The sequence below is a fragment of the Malania oleifera genome, chromosome 2 (assembly GCF_029873635.1).
Source record: "Malania oleifera isolate guangnan ecotype guangnan chromosome 2, ASM2987363v1, whole genome shotgun sequence".
NCBI classification, from domain to species: Eukaryota; Viridiplantae; Streptophyta; class Magnoliopsida; order Santalales; family Ximeniaceae; genus Malania; species Malania oleifera.
The window spans coordinates 126733094-126760516 of record NC_080418.1 but is presented as its reverse complement, the minus strand read 5'-3'; the positions used below and the strand labels follow the sequence as shown (position 1 = coordinate 126760516).

General features: G+C 38.2%; 1 protein-coding gene across 1 annotated transcript; it reads right to left on the bottom strand.

The window, feature by feature from the left end:
• Positions 1-5184: 5184 nt before the first annotated feature.
• LOC131148354 (uncharacterized mitochondrial protein AtMg00820-like) lies at positions 5185-26560 on the bottom strand. The gene is made up of 2 exons (XM_058098068.1): positions 26300-26560; positions 5185-5313 (listed from the first exon to the last, which is right to left on the bottom strand). The coding sequence occupies exons 1-2, from the start codon at positions 26558-26560 to the stop codon at positions 5185-5187; spliced, it is 390 nt and encodes a 129-aa protein (XP_057954051.1).
• Positions 26561-27423: the final 863 nt, after the last annotated feature.

Sequence of the window (27423 nt, the reverse complement as noted above, 5' to 3'; positions counted from 1 at the left end):
ACATCTACTTTTCCGAAGCCAATCAACTACAATTCGCGAGTCACTTTCAATAATCACATTAACATAATGCAAACATTTACACAAAACGAATTCCTTTCCTGATTGCTTTTAATTCTGCACTATTATTCGTACCATTGCCAAAATAACTTGAAAAAATCGCTTTTACCATGCCATGACAATCCCGAATAATTCCTTTACCTCCTGAAGTACCTGGATTGCCTCTACAACTCCCATCACAATTAAGTTTTATCCACCTTACTGGAGGTTTAACTCATGAAATAATTTTTCCAGGCCTATCGCAAACTCCCTGATGCTTAATTTGAAACTCATTTAAAATTTTAATGTACAATTTCTTCAATTTTTGAAAAGAAATGGTGCTCTCAGCAAAAAAACTAACCCATAATCGAACACTTCTCCACATCTGATCTGCATTTTGATAAACTCCTTCCATTCTCGCTTTACATCTTCGATTCCAAAGGCACCACGTAATCAAACATGGAATCAGTCCGATTAAAATACCTTTAATAGAAGATTTTTTTGCATAGTGGAACCAATTTGCCATTTTATTTTTCCAAGAAAGAGATCGTTGGAAAGGGATCCCCAATGCCACACTAACTCGACGCCAAACCTCTGAAGCCACTTCTTTTAAAGAAAGAATATGATCAATGTTTTCCTGACTTCTCTGAACGCAGCAATCACAAGCTGAAGCCATCGATATTTCTTTGGTCTGAATTCTATCATCTACAGCCAAGCATCTAAACCAGGCTCTCCATAAATATATAGATATTATTCTGGGCAATAAAGAATGCCAAAACTAGTCATTCCACAAAAAATTATCACTTCTGCTCCTCACTGTCTCTCAAGCCGTTTTTGTAGAAAAGTTACCATCTGGGGCAGGCTTTCAGAAAAAATGTCCTGCCCACTTTTACTCGCCGACACCTGTTGCAAAATTTCCCTTGTTTTATCAGCACCAACCAATTGTTGCACTAAATCCGAGTTCCAATTATTATTTAGCCAGAAATCCTTAATACATAGTTTCTTGTTCAAAATATCCTTAGTGCTCACAAATAACGGGCCTGATGATAGCCACCTGTCGAACCAAAAAGAAGAGTTCCCACATCTCACCGAAATTTTAACATTAACCATAACTTCTAGAATGGTGGCCATAATTGATTTCTGAAACCGAGAGTCATTTGGTCTCCCATTCCTTATTAGTAAATGATTATTTCTGCAATATTTAGCTATGAAAAAATTTGCCCACAGATTGTTAGAAGTGAGCATTCTGAAGGTAAATTTCATGAGAAGAGATTTCTGAACTTCCTAAAGATCTCTCAGGCCCAGACCCCTTTCCGAGGTAGGTTTACAAATTTTCCCCCAAGAGTGCCAATGAATCTTCCTTTTATCTTTTACCTCTCCCCATAAAAAATTTGAAAGAAGAGAGTTAATGCGAGATTATGTGACCTGCGAAATCTTAATAACAGACATCAAATGAATAGGCATGCTAGACAACACATGTCTTAATAAAATCAATCTTCCACCTTGCGAGAGCAACTTAGATTTCCACCCTACAATTTCCTTTCTAATCTTCTCCACAAGAGGCTCCAATGTCCTGGAAGACAATTTTCCAGACACCAAAGGGGCACCCAAATATGAAACAGGGAATTTACCTTCCATGAAACCTGTGATTCTTAATAAACCGCGCTTCCTAGCGGGAGTGATGTATTTTGAGAGGAATGACGCTGACATAATCTTACTGATTTTTTGACCCGACCACTTCTCATACCTTTCAAGAGCATAAACTAAATTTCTCATAGACCTCTTCCCACCATTTACAAAAATAAGAATATCATCCGCATATAACAAATGCGAAACCAATGGGGTCCCAATCGGATGATTAAATTTACCAATTTGACCAGTCTCATAGTTTTTCCTAAGCAACCTTGTCAAAACCTCCTCCATTATGATGAATAAATAAGGAGATAGCGAATCCCCTTGTAGATTGAAAAAACCCCTTAAAGGTTCCGTTCATCAAAACAAAAAACCATGGAGACTCCACACAATTTTTTATGAGCTTGCAAAACCTCTCAGAGAAACCAAAAGCCTTAAGTACCTCCAGAAGAAAATTCCAATTCACTCTATCATAAGCCTTAGCCATATCTAGTTTTATCATCACATTACTGCAAGCTATTTTTTTGTGCAAAGATTGAACCATTTCTTGAGCCAGTGTAATATTTTCAAAAATACTTCGCCTAGGAATAAAAGCGCCTTGTTTATGCGAGACCAACTTATCAACAACCTCGGTTAGTCTAAAAGCAAGAATCTTGGAAAAAAATTTATAAGCCACAGAGCATAAACTAATAGGCTAGAATTTATCAAAGCTAGAAGGATTATTAACCTTCGGAATTAAAACAATAAATGAAGAGGAAAAAAACTTGGAAAAAGTAGTGACCTAAAAAAAATCCATTGCCGCATCCAAGAGATCTTTTTTTATAATGTCCCAGCAAAATTTATAAAATTCAGATCCAAATCCATTCGGTCCTGGACTGCTTTCTTTGGGAATAGAGAACACCGCTCATATAACTTCTTCTTCTATCGGATCAGCGCAGAGTAAATTATTATCAACATCTGAAATTTGCTTTTGAATTAACTCGGAGAGATCGCATGGTTCAACCGCTGAAGACTTTGAAAGAAAATTCTGGAAAAAAACAGTTGCCTCATTATGAATTACTTCCGCACCCTCCAATATCCTCCCATTGTTCAGAACCATACGGTCTATACGAATTTTATTCTGCTTTTTATTGATAACTGAATGAAAGAATTTAGAGTTTTGATCCCCCTCAGTCAACCATTTTTTTTCGCAATTTGTCCTAAGCGAGATGCTTCCCTCTTCTCCCACACTTGAATCTCCACCTTAGTAGTCAAGTAATCAGCTTTGACGTCCTCAGAAAAACTTGCTTGTAGTTGATTTTCTAGATATTCCATCCTTTCCTCAAGAGCTTTTAAATTTTCTTCCACTCTCCCAAAGACATTTTTATTCCATGCACGTAATGCAACTTTAGTTCTCTTAATTCGAATAGCAAGTTTCAGAAGACCTGATGCCGAGTCATCCCTAATCCATACATCTTTAACGTATGACAAAAACATATCATGCGAGCTCCACATATTTAAGAACCGAAATAGGGTAGGGCCATACCGAGAGAAAGATGTATTTGTATACACCACCATAGGGCTATGATCTAATGATTTTCGACTCAGATATTTGAATTGAGTCGAACCATATAGGTTGGAAAACCCATTATTAATAAGAACACGATCAAACTTAGCCCAACTATGAACCACCCCTTTATGGCCATTGCACCACGACATTCGTGAGCCTGTGTTTGATAAATCAAAGAGACCACAATGATGTAAGTAGTCATTAAACTCCATCATAGGTAACAGTGGTCTTGGATTTTCATCAATTCTTTCAGTATCCGTTCGAATCACATTAAAATCACCCATGACCAACCAAGGAAAATATGATTGGTACTCCTCCAGTTGCCGTTATAACTCTCTTCTTTGAACATAAGAACATTTGTCATAGACAAAACTCACCAAAATTCTTTGTCCATCCTTAAAAAACCACCCAGAAATCTTCTGCGTTGTGATTGAAATCACCTCAAAGGCATCTATATCCTTCCAAAATAGCCACAATTTACCGCCCTGCTTTTCATTAGATATAAAATGGTGGTAATTCAAAAAATTACCCAACATTACCATCCACTCCTTAGCCACGAATGGTTCTGAAATAGCAAACAACCCAACATTAAATTTTTAATTAGTATCTTTAACCTACCTCTAGACCTGCCCAACCCCCTAATATTCCAGAAAAGAATTTTATTCGTCATAAATTTAATTTATGCGGTCGGATGAGAACCCTCTAAGATTTCCTCATCGAATTTTTTACGAAAATCCATCCTTGCCCTGTATCTGACTCATACATTTTTTCTTTGCCCTTTAAAACTGATATTTCACCTTCCTCCCTCTCAAACGAATAACCCCGAGCCAAATCCTCCCGTTGCAAACCTTGGTCCTGACCTTCAGTCAGTTTAGAACTATCCACGTGATCCACTTCGTCTTGAGATAAAGGTTCATCATTTGAAACTCGAGGATCATCATCACATCTGAATTCTTCACACTCCCCTTCATTCCTCTCTATTGAATCTTCATCCCCATTATCTTTTAATACTCTCAGCGGTATATCAGAGTTTTGCCTTGCATGATCCCCATTTTTTTGAACTATAGGAGTTTCCACTAGTTCAGGGCCCTTATCATTAATCTGCTTCGTCATATGCACATTACTGGGTCCTGCTTCTTGCACCACCTTCTTTGCTCCTTTATCCATGTCGGAATTGGTTTCTATTACGCCGTCATTAGTCTTTGGTTTTCATATCTTTTTTTCGTTATATTTTTCCTCCTCCCTTCGTTTCTCTCCCACCCTGCAAACAATCGAGGTATATCCTTGCCTGCAATATTTAGAGTAGAAAAAAACCCATTTTTTCATATTTAGCCTCTTGCCAAATACATTGTTTCGAAGATAAAATAAGAGGAAATCCCTTTACCGACTCCATTGTTAGGTCAACTTCCACGCAAATACGTGCCCTCGATGCTCTCGTACGATTAATTGTTGCATTATCAATTCCAAGATAACGACCAAAACGAGTCGCTATTATTTGGAGAAAATCCGTTCGATAAAGATGCATTGGTAACCTCGGTAAGAAAATCCATTGAGGAGCCAATGGAGATTCTTTTTTGGAATCAAAATCCTTCGTCTTAGCTCTTAAAGAATAACAATAAATAAAACTGATTCAGCTTCATGAGTCACACCAGTCAACACTCCTCCTTGACTCTGGAGCTGCATACACCAAGATTCTACCTCAAGAATTCAAATCTAATCTTTAGAAGTGCCTTTGTTAGGATATCAACACTTTGATTTTCTATTTTGCAATAGATTAGCTACACTTCTCCTTCCATTTGTACCTCTTTTAGAAGATAAAATTTTATTTTGAAGTGTTTTGTTTTGCCATGGAACACTGGATTATTAGTAATTGAAATTGCAGCTTGGTTGTCTAGAAATATTTGTTCCTCCAAGTATCCATTCAAAAAGGCCAACTTAACATATAATTGGTGTATAACCCAGCCTTTTTATGCAGCAAAAGCCAGAAACATCCTTATGGTATCCAACATGCCAACTAGGGCAAAAGTTTCAGAAAAATCTACCCTAAACATTTGGGCATATCCCTTGACAACAAGTCTTGCCTTGTATGTAAGAACCTGAACCAAGAAAAGAAAAAAGAAAAGAAAAGAAAGGATCTAGTTTGGTACAACACCAAACCATCGACGGTTTTGTAGGATTCAGGAAAACTGCCGACGGTTTCAACTACCAAGAGGTACTGCGAAAGAAATAAGGAGAAAATGGTTTGGTTAAAGGCCAAACCGTCGATGGTTTCAGGAAAACCATCGACGGTTTCGTCCTGGGCTAAAAGCTTATAAATAGAACTTAAGTGTTTTAAAATCATTTCATTCCATTTCTCTCTTCTCTCACCGTCTCTCTCTGCTAGGGTTTCGTTCTCCCACACGTATCTCTCTCTCTCTTACGGTCTCCTGAGGCTCTAGCTAGCCTTCCAGTCTTTTCCCTCTTCCTCCTTGGCTTGCCGACAGCTTTCTTTTCGTCGTATTCAAGAACCTGGGATTTGTTCCAAGGAGCATGGTAGGCGTTTTTTCAAGAACAAATAAGGAGAATAAATTATGTCAGCTTGTTTTCTAAATTGAACCGATTGAATTGAGAATATGGATACAGAAATACTATCTATGATTTTCTGAATTATTTAGGCATATGGAAATGATGGGTTTTTGGTTATCATATATATATATATATATATATATATATATATATATATATATATATATATATATATATATTTGGGGAAAACCAAAGTGAGTAGGGTTGATCATCTCCTTTTTCTTATTAAACCGGTATTTTGAGTTGAATAAAAGTTATGGAGATGGTCAGACCTAGTTTTCAATGAAAAAATATTTTTCCTAGACAGTTTAGTATATTATGATTTATCAGTCAAAAATCTTGTGGCATGAGATTTATTTATATTTTACTGCACAAATGAATCTGAGTATTTTTATGGTATTATACAGTGAAAATGTGATTTGTACTGATTGATGGAAATATTGGAAAAGTGGTGGAAATTGTGAAATGTGATATGACGGCTAAATGCGGGTTTAATATGACGGCTAAATGCCAGGTTTGATATGACGGTTGAATGTTGAGTTTGATATGATGGATGAATGCTCGGTTTTGATATGACAACCAAATGCCGAGTTTTGATATGACATGTTTTATACTGAATTACGAAAATGAGATTATGTTACAGTTTTTATTACTTAAATTGTATTATATGGTTTAAGAACCCTGAGGACTAGATGTGATAAGAGCACGGTATCGTTGCTAGTGAGTGAGTTAGTGCAGCCACATGGTAGTGAGATGAGTAGGCCTTCAGATAGTTGATTTGGCTGTAAAGAGTTGTTGTACCCCTCTACAGTCCGGACCATACTGGATAGGCAAATCGGACTAATAGACGAGATTCTCTGACTTAGCCTAGTAGTAGGTTAGCCATGGCTAAGTCCAGTCTTCGGACTGTACAACCTGATCATGTGGGTTTAAACATAATGATGTTATTTGTCCAAAAAGGGGTTTCTTCTACGCATATATGTGAATTTATGTAAATGATATTATTTACTGAACTAATTATATTGTGAAGAAAATGTATATTTCCAACTGTATAGATGTGAGTTATATTATACAAATGCTATATTTGTCAGCTAAAGTAAATTAAAGAATGTGTCTGATTTCATTGAAACTCATGTTAGCCACACACTAATAATAATTTATTTCGCCTTACCGAGAAGTGTCTCACCCCAGTAAATATATCAACTTTTCAGTGCCCGCAGGAAACCAAGTCTAGGAGCTCCAGGGTGGGACCTAGACGAGCTAGCTAAGAGTGAGTGTTGGTAGGACCCTATTTTGTTATATTTAGTTGCTTTTGGTCATTCTGGGTTGTAATATATTTTGGAAGATATTGATACAAAGGTTGAGGGCTTGTACTCTGATGTGTATGATATTAGAAGAACATTTTGCTTTTGTTGTTCATTTGTTTAAATGAATTATGGGACGGTATTATCCTGGACCCCACTCGGTCCGTGGATGTTGCATTGTGGTGTCAGAGATATCATATGATGATATTATTTTATATTTATTATGGAATATTTTTGGGGTCGTTACAATTGTGGTATCAGAGCCTAGGTTGCTAGATTTTGCAGATTCTAAAGGATAATACTACCAGAGTATAAGAATGAGTGGTGATAGGAGTACGAATGGGTAGTCTAAGTGTTGTAGGTAGGTTAGGTATAGGATGGATAGTGAAGCTAGGTTCTTAAGATTTTGGGGCTTTGTCTTGTTGCCTAGAGGCAGAAGTCCCTTGACGGTCTTCTGTGGTTTTCTTGAGGTGACGATCTCAGAAAAATCATGACAAACCATCGACGGTTCTATTTCTGAGCGGTGAGGCCGAACTTTGGATTGGGAGTCTGGAGGGCAAATGGCTTATCCGTATGGGAAAATTTCATCAGGGAACTCTATATTTTTATCTAATTAATTGTACTGGTTTTGTTTTGACAATAGGATTCTAAGAAAATTATTCGTTACCCTATTTTCAGGATGGATCCTAGAGGTAAGGGGTAGATGTCGGAGGAAATAATAACGTGGAGGCTTCTAGTGAGGAGGATATAGATTCCTCTGCAATGCTACGGGGTTTAGCCCGACAAGCTATGGGGGAGATCCGGCAAGACTCTAGAGGCCAAAATTACCCACCTGCAGATCAAGGCTGCACCATCGAGTAGTTCACCCGTATGAATCCGTTGACATTTGTAGGAGGAGCGGACCCGATCACGGTTGAAGATTGGGTTCAGGAGATTGAAGAGTCTCTAGCTAGTATACATTGCACTGATGAGCAGAGGGTGCATTATGCCACTTTGACCTAGAACCGTTTTAGGGATGTCTTCTTTAATAGATGTTTCCTCGCTTCCACTAAGGAGGTTAAGGCGGAGGAGTTCCTAAATCTGACTCAGGGGCACTTGACTGTACAATAGTACGTGGCCAAGTTCATGAAGCTATCTCGCTTCACCTTATACATGGTCCCAGATGTTAGAATTGGTGTATTCCCAATATGGGGGGGGGGGGGTGAATTGGAATTTTAAACTTTTCTCCTAGGTTGAACTAGATGTTAGCAAAATATTACAACCTAGGGTCTTTCTATACAGTTCCAAATACACTGATAAATATGATATACAGAAATTTAAATCAAGAGCATCATTCACATAATAACATACACATGCGGTAAATATAAAGTGCGAAAATATAAACAAACATACGATATGTTATCGGGGTTTGGCCAATTGTGCCTACATCCCCGCCTCTAACTCGCAAGTCCGAGGATTCCACTAATAGCTCACTTAAGGGTAGAGCGGCATCGATTACAATCAGGTCAATTAGCACAGGGTTGACCTCAACCTTAACCAGGTTAATTAGCGGGGCTGACCTCAACCTACATGTCTTAACAGGAGAACGCACCTAGCTTTCCTAACTGGGTCTAAGCCAATCCGGAACTATTCTAGGGCTAGTCTCCCTCTTTAGGCCCGCGTCTGAAAATACAATTGATATGTATTACAATCAAATGGTACAGTGATTATGCTTTCATGTAAAGCAGATGTGTTCCCAGTTATGTTCAATCACATACACCACCAATATGATTTAATATGTAAGCTCAATGTGGTCTAATATTTCAACTCTTAGATATATATATTTACTATCAGTGTAATGAGTGCGTGAGAGTATCAATCAAGTAATCTTTGTATCACAAGATATTCAGCCAATAAGTTCACACAAAGATGTCAAGTCTCAAATATTTCAATCAGCAGGATGTCTCAAACATGTAAATATTAGATAATATATATGCTTGGTTTGCAAAAGATGTGTAGTCTTTGTATTCAGCAAATAATATATGAGTGAATGAATATTCCAACAAAGTTCACTATCACATAAACAAATATCTTCTCAAAGTTATATCAAAATAAATACCACAAGATACTTGAAAATGTTTTGAAGAGATTTTGCAATCCACAAACAAATACGAACTTCTTAAGTTATTGCAATGGATATGCAATACTCAGAAGTTTAATACAAGTCTTCTTAGGTGAGACTTATTAACAAAGTCCCCTAAGAATACTTAGGTTTAGCTCTCAAGAAAATTATATCAAACAACCACCAAATAAGGAGAGCAAACCTATAGAACAACCACACTTAAATCACATTTACAAAAATATTTGAGAAGTAAGATCTAGTAAGAATAAGTGTTGGAGGCTCAAAGATGAGTATTATGGGTTTTGGGATTTTCAGAGAATTTCACCCTAATCAAATATGCTAAATCTCTTGCTAATCTTAGCAAATGATGGGCTATATATAGACATTGGAAGAATTATAGCCGTTTAAGACATGTAGGTTATTATCAATATTGTTTAAGATCATTTTAACCCTAATTAATCCTGTTTAAAAATGTTTAACTGCGGTAAAAATCAAAGCAACTGGACAGGTCCGGTCGACCAGAACCATTTCAGTCGACCAGAGTTTATGTGGTTCGGTTGACCAGGCAAGAAATGAACTGTATGGTCGGTCGACCGAAAGTGCTTGTCCAAAGGGCAATTTTCCATTTTACCGAGGTTCGGTTGACCGGGCCATTTTGAACTGAATGGTTTGGTCGACCAGACAGTTGGGATTTCTCCCGAGGACCCTCGGTCGACCAGGTAGTTGGTATACATTTTTGGCTTGGTCGACCAGATGGTCAATTTGTTGACCTCAATGGGTTTCGGTCGACCGAGGGTTTTGAATTACACTGGTTCGGTCGACTAGGACCTTGGTCAACTGTTGACTCAGTATTGTTTCGATCGATCGGGGCAGAATGAACTGCCAAGGTCGGTCGACCGAAATTGCACAATGTGTGCATTTCAGTCCTGTCTTGAAACACATAAACCATATTCAAGTGCCTAACAATCATAGGTGCAATGGTGTGTGTCCTAGGGCATTTTTGTCCAAAACAAAAGACACCGAAAAGAATCCGGTGTCAGTTTACCGAAGGGTAAACCCTAAGGTCATTCTAAGGTCACTTTTAGTTTATGGTTTGTTTGAGCTTACGTATTATATCATGCATGTGATGTGTGTGAGCTTATTACAAACTAGTCCCTATTTACTATTACAGACCAATTACATAACTGAATATATTACAATTGAAAATAATAATTGCTCTTCAGGCTTTACTTGCTTTGTGCCCATCTCGATCTTAACAATCTTGCATAAAACCTCAAACACCCGTTAGATACAATGAGTATTTGTCATAATCAAAACCAGGCGTGACCTATAAGGTCAACACCAGATGAACCGAAGAAGGCACGAAGATTTGAGAGAGGTCCAAGACAGGGAATATACGAGTAAATGGTGGTGTTTTAGGTCCAGAGTTTCTCAAAGCTGGTCAACAAAGCCACGGTGTTGGAGACAAGTTTGTAGAGGAGTTTAGGGATGTCGTATAAGAGGAAGAGGACCTTGCTTCCTAGGTTTCAGACCGACACCAGTAAGGGTACATGGAGAAGGCCTGGTAACTACGTGGGCCAGTGTAGGAGGTGGGACACTGAGTCCATCAGGGAAATCCATCACGCCTTCCTTGTTCCAGGTGTCATCAGAGGCATTGGGGTGAATGCCAGGGTAGAGCAGTTGGCTGTTTCTATTGTGATAGACCCGACCACATGGCATGAGATTGTCGTGCGCCACCTAGTGATGCCCCCACACCTAATTAGTTTCGGGGATACAATCAAGCACCCCGAGGTGGCTACCAGGGGAATACCACCTAGGCACGGGTGTATTCACTTATGTTAGGAGATGCGGAGGATGCCAGTGACGTGGTGACAATTACTATTTCAATTTTGTCACATAAAGCTATTGTGTTGTTTGATTCAGGGGTGACACATTCATTCGTAACTCGGACATTCATTAAATGTTATGGGATAGAAGCTTAGCCACTGGACGTCGATTTATTAGTGACTATATTGACAGGGGCCATTGTGGTGTGTAGGAGGGTACTTAAAAAATTTTCCAATCAGTATTGAAGGAAGGACATTGCCTACTAATTTGGTGGTTCTCGACATGCACAATTTTGAGGTGAATGCATTAGTCTCAGCAGTGGTAGCTCAATATAAAATCATGATGGATCTGGAAAGGTTTGGTGTGGAATTAGCGGAGGGAAATCACTAGGTGTTCATTTTTAGTCTGATAATCCAACTGACCTTGCAGGAAAGGATTAAGGCTGCTTAGATGAAAGATGTAGAGTTGGTGAAAATTGTGGAGAACGTATGGAGTGGGTTATAGACAAATTTTAATATTTTGGATTAAGGAGTTCTAAGATTTCACACTAGACTACATGTACCTAATGACGCAGAGATTAAAATGACCATTCTGGAGGAGGCTCATCGCTCTCTTTATACCGTACATCCAGGGAGTGCTAAGATGTATAAGGATTTGTGAGAATCCTTCTGGTGGAACAACATAAAGAGGGAGATTGCCCGATTTTTGGAACAGTGTTTGATATGTCAGCAAGTGAAAGCCGAGTATTAGAGACCAGCAGAACCATTACAACCATGTCACATTCCTGAGTGGAAGTGGGAGCATATCTCCATGGACTTCGTAATGGGGTTACCATCAGCATTGTATGGACAAAACGCCATTTGGGTAATTATGAATCATTTGAAAAATACTGTGCATTTTGTTCCTATCAAAGTCAGTTACTCCATGAATATGCTGACAGAACTTTATATACATGAGATAGTTCGACTTCACGGCGTGCTTGTGTCCATTGTTTCAGATCGAGATCCATGGTTCACCTCCCAATTTTGGAAAAGCTTATTGAACGTCTTGGGATCTCAACTGATTTTCAGTATAGCATTTCACCCACAGACTGATGGGCAATTAGAGAGAACAATTCAGATATTAGAGGATATGTTGTGGGTGTGTGTGATGGATTTCGGAGGTAACTGGATTAAGTTTTTGCCACTAGTGGTGTAACGACCAGCTTAATTTACCACATACCAACCATATTAATAATCATTAATTTAAAACATAATCAAGTCAACCCGAACCCGTAGGTAACAGGGACACACTTGTTGTACACAGCGGAAACCTAAGCAGCAATAAATATAAATTTAATTTACCAAACCATAAAGTACATTATACCAGAGTACCTACATTCCACCATATATTGTTTAAATATACAATTCTCAAAATCACCAAAAGATGAAACTAGAATCTAATACCAAAAACTAATTGATCCTAACTCAAAACTTACCCTTCTAGCGGGGTAGTAAAAACTGTCTCAACGGTGGGTTCGGTCCGCCTGTCTTTCTGGGTTCCCTGAAATGGTTTAAGCTAGGGTGAGACACTTCTCAGTAAGGGAAATAAACTAAATACAATTGTATGGCAACATGAATATTTGCATGCTATAATAATATACAATACATGTCACATGCTTGAAAACACTGATAACATCATAACTGAGTATGCATATAATTTAATTATTTTACTAAATCATACTGTATCTAACTGTTCATAAAATCATCTAATATAACTAGTAATTCTAAAATTTACCCAGGATGAATAGCTAGCTATTGTCATGTATTACCTCCTATGATGGGTTTTGCGGCCTGAAGGCAGGACCCGACAATGGCTGGCCGACCACTGCCGAGTCAAAAATGTCTATAAGTACGATGGGCCTACCGCACCGGGGTCTAGATTGCTAGGTGGACGTCTACAACTCTACAATGAAAGCCACTTCGACTATCCATCTCCCACCCCCTCTACTAGCAGGGGTAGTTAGCACAAGTCTGAATTGAACTAAACTGTATAGCTACAGTACTGTGCTCCTGATAACTGATCTGAACTATCATCTGAGTTCTGATAACATATAATACATGATAATATACTATTTAAACATAAATAGATTGATAGCATTTTCTGAATTCTATAATAACATAAATAATTATGGCCTTGCGCCGATTACATTCATAACTGCGGCCTTGCGCTGAAAACATGCATGACTACGGCTTTGCGCCAGCTATCAATCACGGCCTTGCGCCGAACATTTCATACATACTGCTCTGACTAAATGTATTGTTTATCATACATATTCTGAAATCATAGTTTACTGTATTATCATGTTATTCGTGAAAATAATTGAAACATGCTTTTTCTGTAAAATTGACTTAACATTATACAATATGCGTAAAATAATATTCATGCCACACAATACTGAATAAAATCATGAATTCTGCTCTAAAATCATATTCTCTGACATTTCATACTAAAAATACATATTCTTGTGTGGCAATAGTATTTTCCTAGATATGCATTTCTACAAATATGCTTATATATAATATATACTTTCTGAACATAAATCTACTAGTAAATAATAATAATAATAATTTTTGTGAAAATTACTGCTTTAATTTACTCCCTTACCTGACTACTGAAAGGCCCTTACAGTGTCTAGTCCTACACCCCACAGGGTTCCCCGTTCAACACCTTGAAAACAATATTTTCGTGAACAAAACTTCAGTATTTCTTCGAGTAATACATTTCCTAAAACTTTAAGAAAGCCAAATACCAAATAAAAAACCTTACCTTGAATTTGGGATGGAGTTCAAGTCAGCTCCACCAATGATCCACTCTAGTAGACTTGAAGATAACTTTCCTAGAAGTGTTGTGGTGGCCTCGGATTGTCGAACCGGCAAGAATCCAACCCAAAATCTTAGAGAGAAGGGAGAGGGGATGAGAGAGAGAGAGAGAGAGAGAGAGAGAGAGAGAGAGAGAGAGAGAGAGAGAGAGAGAGAGAGAGAGAGAGTTATTCTTCATGAAATTTCTTGCAGAAAAATTGAGTTTAGGCTATTTATACACCTGCACTCGTCGATGAGCCACGTCACCTTGTCGACGAGGCCACAAAGAAAGTTCGTCAACGAATGCTTACACCTCGTCGATGAAATTCAGAGCTAAAAATAGCCTCTCGATATCTTCTCGTCGATGATCCCAATAAGCCACTTCGTCGACGAGGACCTACTGTGACCCGCTTTACAATTTCTTTTTTCTCCCTCTTTATTCTTTAATCATTATAATTTCTTCGGGTCTTTACATTCTCCCCTCCTTATAAAATATCATCTTTGAAATTTACCATTTATAAGATTCACCATCCCTTAAAAACAAACAATCTACTTATTTTATTACTTACCCTCACTTATGACGGAGGAATACCGTGGTTACATTCAAAGTTCTAAGAGATTACATATATAAACTAAAATTCCCCCAAAACTAAAATATTACTTACTAACTAAACTAATACATACCCTGACTAACCTGCAAAGGAAACATTGCATAACTATTTACACTTTACCTGGTTATAACTGAACCTCTTGAAACAATTGTGGGTATTTCTGCCTTGTCCATTCCTCGAGTTCCCAAAAAGCTTCTTCTATTGCGTGGTTTCTCTACAGCACTTTCACTAGAGAAATCTTCTTATTATGTAATTCCTATTCTTTCCTGTCCAGAATTTGTACTGGTACCTCCTCATAAACTAGTGAATTACTAAGTTCTAATTCACCATAACTGATTACATGAGAAGGGTCTGGGATGTATTTTCTCAACATAGAGACATGGAATATGTCGTGTATTCTGGACAACACAGGTGGTAAAACTAACTTGTAGGCAACTGGCCCCACTTTCTCTAGAATTTCAAACAGGCCAATGAACCTATAGCTAAGTTTACCTTTCCTTCCAAATCTCATAACTCCTTTTAACGAAGCTATTTTCAAAAACACATGATCACCGATATCAAATTCCAATTTCCTGCGGCGGTTATCGGCGTAACTCTTTTGTCGGCTCTGAGCTACACTAATTCTATCTCTGATGAGCCGAACCTTATCATACACTTGCTGTACTAATTCTGGTCCCACAACTCGCCACTCACTCATCTCGTCCCAATATAAAGGAGAATGACATCTTCTATCGTAAAGTGCCTCAAACGGTGCCATGCCAATGCTGGTCTAATAACTGTTATTATACGCAAACTTCCCCGGCGACATGAACTGAGTCCAACTACCCCTAAAATCCAGCACGCATGCTCGAAGCATATCTTTTAATATCTATATCACCCTCTCAGTCTGCCCATCTGACTGAGGATGGAATGCCATGCTGAAAGATAATTGAGACCCTAGAGCCTCCTACAAGCTCCTCCAACCCAATATGACACTATAGACACTGGCACATTGTGAGAATGAACTATCTCCTGAATATAAATCTCTGCCAGTCTATTAAGAGAGTAGCTGATCTTGATAGGAAGGAAATAGGCAGTCTTAGTTAAACAATCTATAATCACCTAGATTGCATTCTGGCCATGCAATGCCGACAGCAGTCCTAAAACAAAATCCATGGATATATGATTCCATTTCCACTCTGGGATATAAAGTGGTTACAACTGACCTGTCGGCCTCTGGTGCTCAGCTTTTACCTGCTGGCACGTCAAACACTGTGCTACATACTCGGCAATTTCTTTATTCATACTACTCCACCAATAAGACTTTCGCAGATTCCTATACATTTTTGTACTACTGGGATGAACTGTGTATAAAGATCCGTGAGCCTCTTCTAGAATGGTCTTACTGATATTAGAGTCAGTAGGAACACATAATTTAGAATGGAACCGTAAAGTTTCGTCATTTGTAATACAAAACTCCACCCTATACTCCGACCATCACCCCTGCTAATTCTAGATCCTATTTCTGAGCATCTTTAATCCTCTCCTACAGAGTAGGCTGCACCACTAAACTAACAATACATACCTAAGGATCACTCTTGACCAACTCTATGCCGACTCTCTCTAAATCCATCATGATTGGATACTGAATCTCCATAGCTGCCAACACTGGTCCCACAGACTTCCTGCTTAACGCATCAGCTACCACATTTGCTTTTCCTAGGTGGTAACTGATAGTACAATCAAAATCTTTAATAAGCTCCAACCACCTTCTCTGCCTCATGTTCAGTTCCTTATGAGTGAAAAAGTACTTTAAACACTTATGGTAAGAGAAGATTTCACATCGCTCACCATACAGGTAATGCCTCCAAATCTTCAATGCATGTACTACTGCAGCCAATTCAAGATCATGGGTAGGGTAGTTCTTTTCATACTCTTTCAATTGCCTGAAAGCATATGCTACCACCCTACCATGCTACATCAATACACAGCCAAGTCCCTTTAAGGAAGCATCACTGTAAATAACATAACCCTCACTCCCTGACGGGATGACCAACACTAGTGTCATGACAAGCCTTTACTTTAATTCCTAGAAGCTCTACTCACAGCTGTCGTCCCATTCAAACCTAATGTTCTTCCTAGTTAGTCACATTATAGGCCGTGATAATGTTGAGAATCCCTCAATAAAATGACGATAATAACCAGCCAGCCCTAAGAAACTCCTGATCTCCTGGACATTCCTCGGTCTAGCCCAATTCACTATCGTGTAAATTTTACTAGGATCCATAGAAATTCCATCCCTTGAGATGACATGCCCCAAAAACACAACCTTCTCGAACCAGAATTTACATTTACTGAACTTGGCATACAACTTCTTTTCCTTGAGCATCTGTAAGACCTACCTCAAATGCGTCTCATGCTCCTCATAGCTCTTCGAATAGACCAGTACATCATCAATAAAAATAACAACAAATTGGTCTAAGTATTGGTGAAAAATTCTATTCATCAAATCCATGAATATTGTAGGAGCATTTGTTAGACCAAAAGGAATAACAAGAAACTCATAATACCCGTACCTGGTCCTAAAGGCCGTCTTCGATACCTCTTCTGCCCTTACCTTTACTTGATGATAGCCAGACTTGAGAATACCTGTGTACCCTAGAGCTGATCAAATAAATCATCTATATGGGGTAGAGGATACTTATTCTTAATTGTCACCTTATTAATTTCCCTATAATCTATACACATCCTTATGGACCCATATTTCTTTTTCACAATAATACTGAAGCTCCCCACGGAGATACACTAGGCCGTATAAAACTCTTATCAAACAAATCTAGCAACTGATTCTTTAATTCTGCCAACTATGCTGGTGCCATTCGGTAAGGTGCTTTAAAGATTGGAGCTGTACCTAGAAGTAGATCAATAGGAAAATCTACCTCACAATTAGGTGGTAAGCTTGGTAGCTTATCTGGAAAAATATCTATAAACTTTTTTACTACTGACGTACTAGTGAGCTTCAATTCATTCCCTAACATTTCTTTCACTAAGGCCACAAACCCTTGACAACCACTCAAGAGCAGCCTCCTCGCCTGAATAGTTGAAACCAAATGAGGTGGGAATTGCACTCGCGACCCTATAAACTTGAATTTTGATCTTCCTGGAGGTCTAAATATCACTTCTCTTGAATGACAATCTATACTGGAAAAATTAGTTGCTAGCCAATCCATGCCAAATATTACATCAAACCCATTAATGTCCAGAATTATCAAATCAGTAGGCAAAATTTTCCCCTAAATATCAATTGGACAGCCTCAGAGCACCCTACTACACCTCACTACTGACCCAATCAGTGTAGTTACTAACAGTTCAGTGTCTAATAATTGTGTTTCTACCCCACATAGTCGTGTGCACTTCATAGACACAAACGAGTGTGTGGATCTTGAATCAAATAATACAATAACTTTAAATGAAAGCATGCTAATCATACTTGTGACCACGTCGCCGGCTGTCTCAGCATCACTCGGCATCAGAGCAAAAACTCTGGCTGGAGCTATATTCCTCTATTGGCCTCCACGTGGTGCCTGATAGCTTTCCCGAGCAGGTCTAGGGGCGGGAGTAGCACCAATCTGAGCCTGACAGTCTCTCATCATATGCCTTGACTCCCCACATCGGTAGCAAATACCTTGCCCGACACGACACTCACCTGAGTGTCTTTTCCCACAAGTCGGGCAAGTTGTGCATACCCTGAAACCCACGACTCCCCGACTCTTGCTTCCAATCTCTATAGTAGCCACCTCTCTTCCACAAACCACGACCACACCCCTGCTGGGAACCAGAAGGCATAAATCTCTTCCTCTGTCTCTGCTCCTCAACCTCCAACCACTCTTCGGCTTCTACCATGGTTGCCTTATCTACCAGCTCAGCGAAATCTTACAATTTCAGTATTGACACTTGCTTATATAATTCTCTTCTCAGACCTCTTTCAAAATGTTTTACCTTCTTCGTCTCGTATGAAATAATGTGCGAAGCGAAGTGAGATAACTCAATGAACCTCGCCGCATATTGCTGCACTGTCTGCTATCCCTGCTTCAGGTTTAGGAATTCCTTAATCTTAGCTTCCCTAGATGAGGTTGGAAAATATCTATCGAAAAATATCTCCTTAAATCGCTCCCATGTCATCTCTATAGGCACTGTCCTCTGCTACTCCAGGAGTTTCACTGCCATCCACCATCTCTCGGCTTCTCTAGTCAATTTATATGTAAAGAACAGCACCTTCTGCTCTTATTACACTGTAGTACTGCAAATACTTTTTCAATCTCCTACACCCATTTTTCAGTGATGGCAGGATCAGTTCCTCTTGAGTAAGCTAGAGGATTTTATCTTAATGAACTTCTCGATCGAGCTGTCATGGCCTGCAGATGAACCACCCTACTCTTTGGAGTTCCTAGAAATTTCAGCCATGACTTGTTGAGTTGCGCTGCGCAATGCTGCATCTGAGTCACAACCCACAGCCTGAGGGCCTAGCACCCTCATTACCATTAGCATAGGAGCTAATACCTCAAGGGTCCATCTTGAAAAGACAATAAACTTAGCTTAGGACCCTATTGCCGTAACATATCATCTGACTAGTATATTATATCCTTAACTAATTCATCATCTCTGATCTTAATTCAAGGTTCAATCCTACAACCTAGATACCCAACCCGACAATAGTTTTCCATGACTTTCCTGAAATTGTTACCCCAGGAAAGACACACAAACCATCACGAAAGTCTTGCATCTAGACTACAAAACCAGACCTCAAATTCCCTTATCCTATACTATGGTATTATTATTGTTGCATTCTAGAATCTATAAAACCTAGCATCCTAGGCTTTGATACCAAACTGTAACAACCTGCTTAATTTACCTCATATCAACCATATTAATAATCATTAATTTAAAACATAATCAAGTCAACCCGAACCCATGGATAACGGGGACACACCTGTCGTACACAACGGAAACTTAAGCAGCAGTAAATATAAATTTCATTTACCAAACCATAAAGTACATTATACCAGAGTACCTACATTCCACCATATAATGTTTAAATATACAATTCTCAAAATCACCAAAAGATGAAATTAGAATCTAATACCAAAAACTAGCTGACCCTAGCTTAAAACTTACCCTTCTAGCGGGGTAGTAAAAATTGTGTCAACAGCGGGCTCAGTCCGCTTGTCTTTCTAGGTTCCCTAAAATGGTTTAAGCTGGGGTGAGACACTTCTCAATAAGGGAAATAAACTAAATATAGTTGTGTGGTAACATGAATATTTGTGTGCTATAATAAATATACAGTACATGTCACATGCTTGAAAACACTGATAATATCATAACTAAGTAAGCATATAATTTCATTATTTTACTAAATCATACTGTATCTAATTGTCCATAAAATCATCTGATATAACAAGTAATTCTAAAATTTACCCAGGATGAATAGCTAGCTGTTGTCAAGTATTACCCCCCATGACAGGTTTTGCGGCCCGAAGGCGGGACCCGACAATAGCTGGCTGACCATTGCCGAATAAAAAATATCTATAAGTACGATGGGTCTGCCGCACCCTGGTCCGAACTACTAGGTGGACATCTACAACTCTACACTAAAAGCCACATTGATTATTCATCTCCTACCTCCTATACTAGCAGGGGCAGTTAGCACAAGTCTAAACTGAACTAAACTATAACTATGGTACCGTGCTCCAGATAACTGATTTAAACTATCGTACGGATTTTGATAACATATAATACATGATAACATACTGTTTAAATATAAATAGATTGATAACATTTTTTGAATTCTGTAATAACATAAATAATTACGGCCTTATGCCGATTACATTCATAACTGCGACCTTGCGCCGAAAACATGCATAACTAGCCTTGCACCGAACATTTCATACATACTATTCTGAATAAATGTACTGTTTATCATACATATTATGAAATCATAGTTTACTATATTATCATGTTATTTGTGAAAATAGTTGAAACATGCTTTTTCTGTAAAATTGACTTAACATTATACGACATGCGTAAAATAATATTCATGCCACACAATATTGAATAAAATCATGAATTCTGCTCTGAAATCATATTTCCTGACATTTCATTCTAAAAATACATATTCCTATGTAACAATAGTATTTTCCCAAATATACATTTATACAAATATGCTTATATATAATACATACTTCTTGAACATAAATCTACTAGTAGATAATAATAATAATAATAATTTTCATGAAAATTACTGCTTTATTTTACTCCTTTACCTAACTAGTGAAAAGCCCCTATAGTGTCTAGTCCTACACCTGCAGGGTTCCCCGTTCAACACCCCAAAAATAATATTTCCCTGAAAAAAACTTCAGTATATCTTTGAGTACTACATTTTCTACAATTGTGAGAAAGCCAAATACTACATAAAAAGTCTTACCTTGAATTTGGGATGGAGTTCAAGTCAGCTCCACCAACGATCCACTCTAGCAGACTTGAAGAGAACTTTACTAGAAGTGTCGTGGTGGCCTCGGATCGTTGAACCGGCAGGAATCCGGCCTAAAATCTTAGAGAGAAGGGAGAGGGGACAAACAAAAGAGAGAGAGAGAGAGAGAGAGAGTGATTCTTTATGAAATGTCCTGCAAAAAAATCGAGTTTAGGCTATTTATACACCTGCACTTACTGATGAGCCACGTCACTTCGTCGACATGGTCATGAAGAAAGTTCATCGACGAATGCTTACTTCTTGTCAACAAAATTCAAAGCTGAAAATAACCTCTTGGTATCTTCTCGTCGATGATCCCAATAAGCCACTTCATCGACGAGGACCTGCTGTGATCCCCTTTACAATTTCCTATTTCTCTCTCTTTATAATTTAATCATTATAATTTCTTCAGGTCTCTACAAGTAGAGTTCACCCATAATATTAGGCTAGTATCGAGATGACCCCACATGAAGCGTTGTATGGTTGAAGGTGCCGATCTCCACTGTATTGGGACGAGGTTGGTGAATGACAGGTTTTGGGGCTAGAATTCATACAATAGACTTTTGAGAAGATCAAACTCATCAGGGATAAAATTAAGACAACTCAGAGTCTGCAAAAGAGTTATGTTGATACTCGTTGACGAGAGCTAGAGTTTGGAAAAGGAGATAAGATATTTTTGAGGATTGCTCCGATGAAGGGAGTTATGAGATTTGGAAAGAAGGGTAAGTTAAGCCCTAGGTATATTGGGCCGTTCGAGATACTAGAGAAGGCTAGTCCGGTCGTTTACAAGATAGCATTATCCCCAGCTTTGTCTAGGATCCAGGATGTCTTTCACGTGTCTATATTGAGGAAGTACGTTCCAGATCCTTCACACGTGATAAGTTATGAATTCTTGGAAGTCAGAGATACCTTATCTTATGAGGAAGTGCTGGTTCAGATATTAGATCGAAAGGAACAGGAACTCCGTACTAAAAAGATTTCGTTAGTGAAAGTGCTCTAACGTAACCACACAGTGGAGGAAGTTTCATGGGAACTAGAGGAGGAAATACGTTAGAGGTATCCGCGGCTATTCAACGAGACCCAACGCTAGGTAGGTAAGTGAGACAACTCAGGTAAGAGAAGCCGTTTAGGTAAGAGTTTGATTGTGAATATATTTGTTTTGTGCAGGTTGTCCAGTTAAGTTTGAGTAATTGTACATATGTGGGTTTCGGGTTTTGTGCTTTGAGTGGTTTTGGGAGAATTTTGTTTGACTATTTTAAAATATTTTGGCTAAATTAAACATTTACACCAATTCACCACACATCGTATCCCATTTATAATACAAATGTGTATGTAAAATAATTAAACTGTGAGTGCAGGCATACACATGTGCAGTATATCTCATTTAATTTAAATGTATGCATGCAAATAAATATGACAGTAAATAAATAGGTATACACATACTGAATTTAAAGTGCACTAATTTAAATGAGATAGGGAGAGAGAGACACACGATATTTGTTATTGAGGTTCAGCCAAACCAGCCTATGTTACCGCCTTGGGCATACCCCTCAAGGATTATACTAATCTTGTTCACTTAAACAGGCGGAGCAGAAGCCGTTAACATCCTCTCCTTATGGGGCAAGGAAAATCCTAATTTCAATTTCCAGGTTAAACTGAACCGGTCTCATTTACGGGGTTGAGACTCTCCAGTTCAATTTTCAGGCTGAACCGAACCGGTCTCACTTGCAGGACTGAGACTCCCCAGTCCAATTCTGAGTTGAACCCAACCTATACATTTAAAAATATTTTTGTACATAAAACATGCTTCTGAAAATATAAGCAGAGATGTACACATTAAGTTCAATAAAACATGCACTCTCTTATGATATGAAATGTGCTCAATAGAGTAAGGGTGTGTTTCTAAAAATATTTTTGCAATCTTTGAACATAATATGTATGATGAAGACTTCAAAGATTGAAACCCTAAACCAAATATTTCTTTAAAAAGTATTTTCAATAATACGTAGGAGAACCAAGGATTATAGTTTCAAAAACTTTGCACAAAACAAAATATATGCATTTGAAGATCTATGTGCAAATCAAAGCAAGTAAATGCCCAAATAAAATACTCTCTTGTAAAAAATGATTTACAATAATAAATGAAAAAGAGTTTTGGAGAGTAAAGGTTTTGTCTCAAGAAATAGTTTTTGCAATAAAAAATAAGTTGGGGGAACTTTGATTAACAAGAGAATAAAAATATTTGAGAGAAAATATTTGTTAATCAAAGTTGCTAATCAAAGCAAATGAGGGGTATTTATAGTTTTTCAACAAAATATGACCGTTATGGACCTATTAGGAATTGTGGAAATGTTTTAATTAAGTTTTAACCTTAATTACCCTGGTTAAAAATTGGCAACCCGAGAGGCTTGGTCGCCCTGACCTTGGGTTCGGTCACCTGAATACTCACAAAGAGAAAAGGTAAGTTTTGAGTTCGGGTGCCCAAGGATAAGTTCGGTTGGCTGAAGTTAATGCCATTTTCCAAAAGATCGAGGTTCAGTCGCTTGATAAAAAGTTCGGTTTGCCAAACTTTATGGTTCGGGCACCTGGGCCTATTTTGAACTGAGAGTTCGGTCGCCCATAGACAGTGGGAAAAGTTACTTTAAGCATTCGGTTGATCGTGGATAATTGGTTTATTTTCCATTTGGTCGCCCGGACCAAGTCAACATGTTGATTCTCTACACATTCGGTCACCCGAACCTATTTTGGACTTAAGAGTTCGGTTGCCTGAACCCCTTTCAAAATTCAAGTTAAGTTCAGATTGGCCTTATAAGATTTGTCCCTATAATTGTAAGTGTGATGCATGGGGACCTATGGTCAGTTTACGGCCTAGGGTTTTTAATATAGCCCAAAAATCAGGCATCGGTCGACCTTCCCTACAGTCAATCTATGGTCCTATCTGAGCATTAAGTCATATCATGCAAGATGTATGCAATTATTACCGACCAAAATATAAAAGTTAAATGCAATACAAATTAAAATAAAAATGTCTTCTTCTTTTGCTCTTCATTTTCCATGGAATTTGCGAGGAGTGTGTGAGTTTTATGTCCCTACTGGCTTCCATTTTCCGATATCTTATGTTCATGCTGAAATGATAACATGTTCACATACTAAATGCACACATAAGATATTGGTGGTTTGTCAGCATCAAAACAAAGATCGGACTAAAAAGGCCAACATAACCACGATATTTCTCCGCCATAAGTGAGGGTAATTACTAAATTTGGAACGGGGCCCCTATGTGGGTGGCCATTAGCTCTTCCTAGAAGTTGGCTAATTGATTCGGTAATTCCAGGAGTGATGATAAGTATGAGTTAACGAATTTTGAGGAAGAAATTTTTATAAGGAGGGAAGGATGTAAGAACCCAAACCAAGAAAAGAAAAAAGAAAACAAAAGAAAGGACCCGGTTTGATACAACACCAAACTATCAGCGATTTTGTAGGACTCAGGAAAACCGTCGACGATTTTAGTCGGGAAGGTTTGGTTTGAGACCAAACCATCGACGGTTTTGGAAATCTCAAGAAAACCGTTAACAGCTTCAACTACCAAGAGGTACTGCGAAAGAAACAAGGAGAAAATGGTTTGGTTAAAGGCCAAACCGTCAACGGTTTCAGGAAAACCGTCAACAGTTTCGTCCTAGGATGAAAGCTTATAAATAAAACTTAAGTGTTTTAAAATCATTTCATTCCATTTCTCTTCTCTCTCACCATCTCTCTCTGCTAGGATTACGTTCTCCCGTGCGTCTCTCTCTCCCCTATGGTCTCTCAAGGCTTTGGCTAGCCCTCTAGTCTTTTCCCTCTTCCTCCTCGACTTGCCAACGACTTTCTTCTTGTCGTATTCAAGAACCCAAGATTTGTTCCAGGGAGCGCAGTAGGCGTATTTTCAAGAACATGTAAGGGGAATAAATTATGTCAGTTTGTTTTCTAAATTGAACCGATTGAATTGAGAATATGGATATAGAAATACTATCTATGATTTTCTAAATTATTCAGGCATATGGAAACGATGAGTTTTGGTTGATCGTCTCCTTTTTCTTATTAAACTGACATTTTGAGTTGAATAAAAATTATTGAGATGGTTAGACCTAGTTTTCAACGAAAATATATTTTTCCTGGGTAGTTTAGTATGTTATGATTTATTAGTCGAAAATCGTGTGGCATGAGATTTATTTATATTTTACTGCACAATTGAATCTTAGTATTTTTATGGTATTATACAGTGAAAATGTGATTTGTACTGATTGATGGAAATACTGGAAATGTGGTGGAAATTGTGAAATGTGATATGATGGCTGCATGCCAGGTTTGATATGATAGATGAATGTCGGGTTTTGATATGACCTGCTTTATACTGAATTACGAAAATGAGATTATATTACAATTTTTATTACTTAAATTGCATTATATGGTTTAAGAATCTTGAGGATCAGATGTGATGAGAGCACGGTACTGTTGCTAGTGAATGAGTTTGTGCAGCCATAAGGTAGTGAGACGTGTAGGCCTTCAAACAGTTGATTTGGCTGCGAAGAGTTGTTGTACCCCTCTGGAGTCCGGACCAGACTGCGTAGGCAAATCAGACTAACAGATGGGATTCTATGACTTAGCCTAGTGGTAGGCCAGCCATGGATAAGTCTAGTCTTTGGACTGCATAACCCGATTATAGGGGTTTATAAATGATGATGTTGTTTGTCCAAAAGGAGGTTTCTTCTATGCATATATGTGAATTTATGTAAATGATATTATTTATTGAGCTGATTATATTGTGAAGAAAATGTATATTTCCAACTGTATAGGTGTGAGTTATATTATACAAATATTATATTTGTCAGCTAAAATAAATTAAAGAATGTGTATGATTTCACTAAAACTCATGTTAGCCACACATTGATAATAATTTATTCCGTCTTATTAAGAACTGTCACACCCCAATAAATATATCAACTTTTTGGGGCCTACAAGAAACCGAGTCTAGGAGCTCCAAGGCGAGACCTAGATGAGCTAGTTGAGAGTGAGTGTTGATAGGACCCTATTTTTTTTATATTTAGTTGCTTTTGGTCATTCTGAGTTGTAATATATTTTGGAAGATATTGATACAAAGGTTGAGGGCTAGTACTCTGGCGTGTATGATATTAGAAGAGCATTTTGCTTCCATTGTTCTTTTGTTTAAATTAATTATGGGGTGGTATTTTCCTGGACCCCATTGGGTCCGTGGATGTTGCATTGAGGTATCAGAGGTATCATATGATGGTATTATTTTATGTTCATTATGGAATATTTTTGGAGTTGTTACATTGTACTTGTTTACAGAACCCTCAGGATTGAGCTTGGTCCTATAAACCCACTTGACTCCTATAACTTTCTTGTGTTTAGGTTTTTCTATCAACTCCCATGTCTGGTTCTTTTCAATCATCTTTAGCTCCTCATTCATTGTAGCTATCCACTTCTGATTAGTTGCAGCTTCTTCATATCCTACAGGCTCTATTACAGCAACATTACACCTCTGATAAATATCAGCGAGTGATCGGGTTCCTCTAACAGGTTCATCATCCATATCATCATTCTCCTCCTAAACTTCAAGCTTCTTGTCATTCTCCCAACTCTAGTTATCTAACTCAAGAAATTGTACATCCCTGCTGACATTTACTTTGTTGCTTTGTGGTATGTAGATCCGGTAGGCCTTTAAAATTAAGCTATAGCCTACAGAAATCCCAGATTATGCTTTCTTGTCCAATTTGTGTCTCTTAAGTTGAGCGATGTAAGAGAAACATAGGCAATCAAATGTCTTTATATTAAGCAACTTTAGTTTATAGCCATACAATGCTTCAAATGGAGTCTTTTTGTAGAGATCAAGAACATTTAAAATTTGAAATTAATGAAGGAAAATTCAAAAGGAACCAAAGTCAGAGTTTTTCGATGAACCACTTGGTTTCGTCGACGAATGGCCTCGTATGATTCATGGACGAGCCTCAGTGTCTCGTCGACGAAAGATACTGAGAGGGGAAAATTTCAAACCTTGGTTCGTCGATGAACTCATTACCTTCATCAACGAACTCCCTTCATTGTTTCATCAATGAGGCCATGTGTCTCGTCGATGAAGCCACGTGGCCAGCCATCTGTATATAGTCGAAAATCACATTTTTAGTGAGAATTCTGCTCCTTCCTCTATTTTCTCTCTCTAGAATTCGCATCCTCTACCTTCTCTCTTCATTTCTCGCTTTGTTTCACCCCGTTTTGATGATTAGAAGTTACCACAATGATCCCGGGGTGATTCTTTACAACTTAGTCGGAGCAGAATTTTGGTTTGAGAAGTTCAAGTACCATCCCAAAATCAGGGTAAGTGGGTTATTCTAGGGTTTATGTGGTTGTAGGTTTTTCTGAACCCAGATATTGTGTTAGATGAAAATATACTGAAAT

Coding starts and splice junctions, on each gene's coding strand:
- LOC131148354 (XM_058098068.1), bottom strand. CDS start 26,560: ATGGATGATGAACCTGTTAGAGGAACCCGATCACTCGCTGATATTTAT. Junction 5,314..26,299: donor GTTCTGTAAACAAGTACAAT/GTAACAACTCCA, acceptor TTCTTGGTTCAG/GTTCTTACATACAAGGCAAG.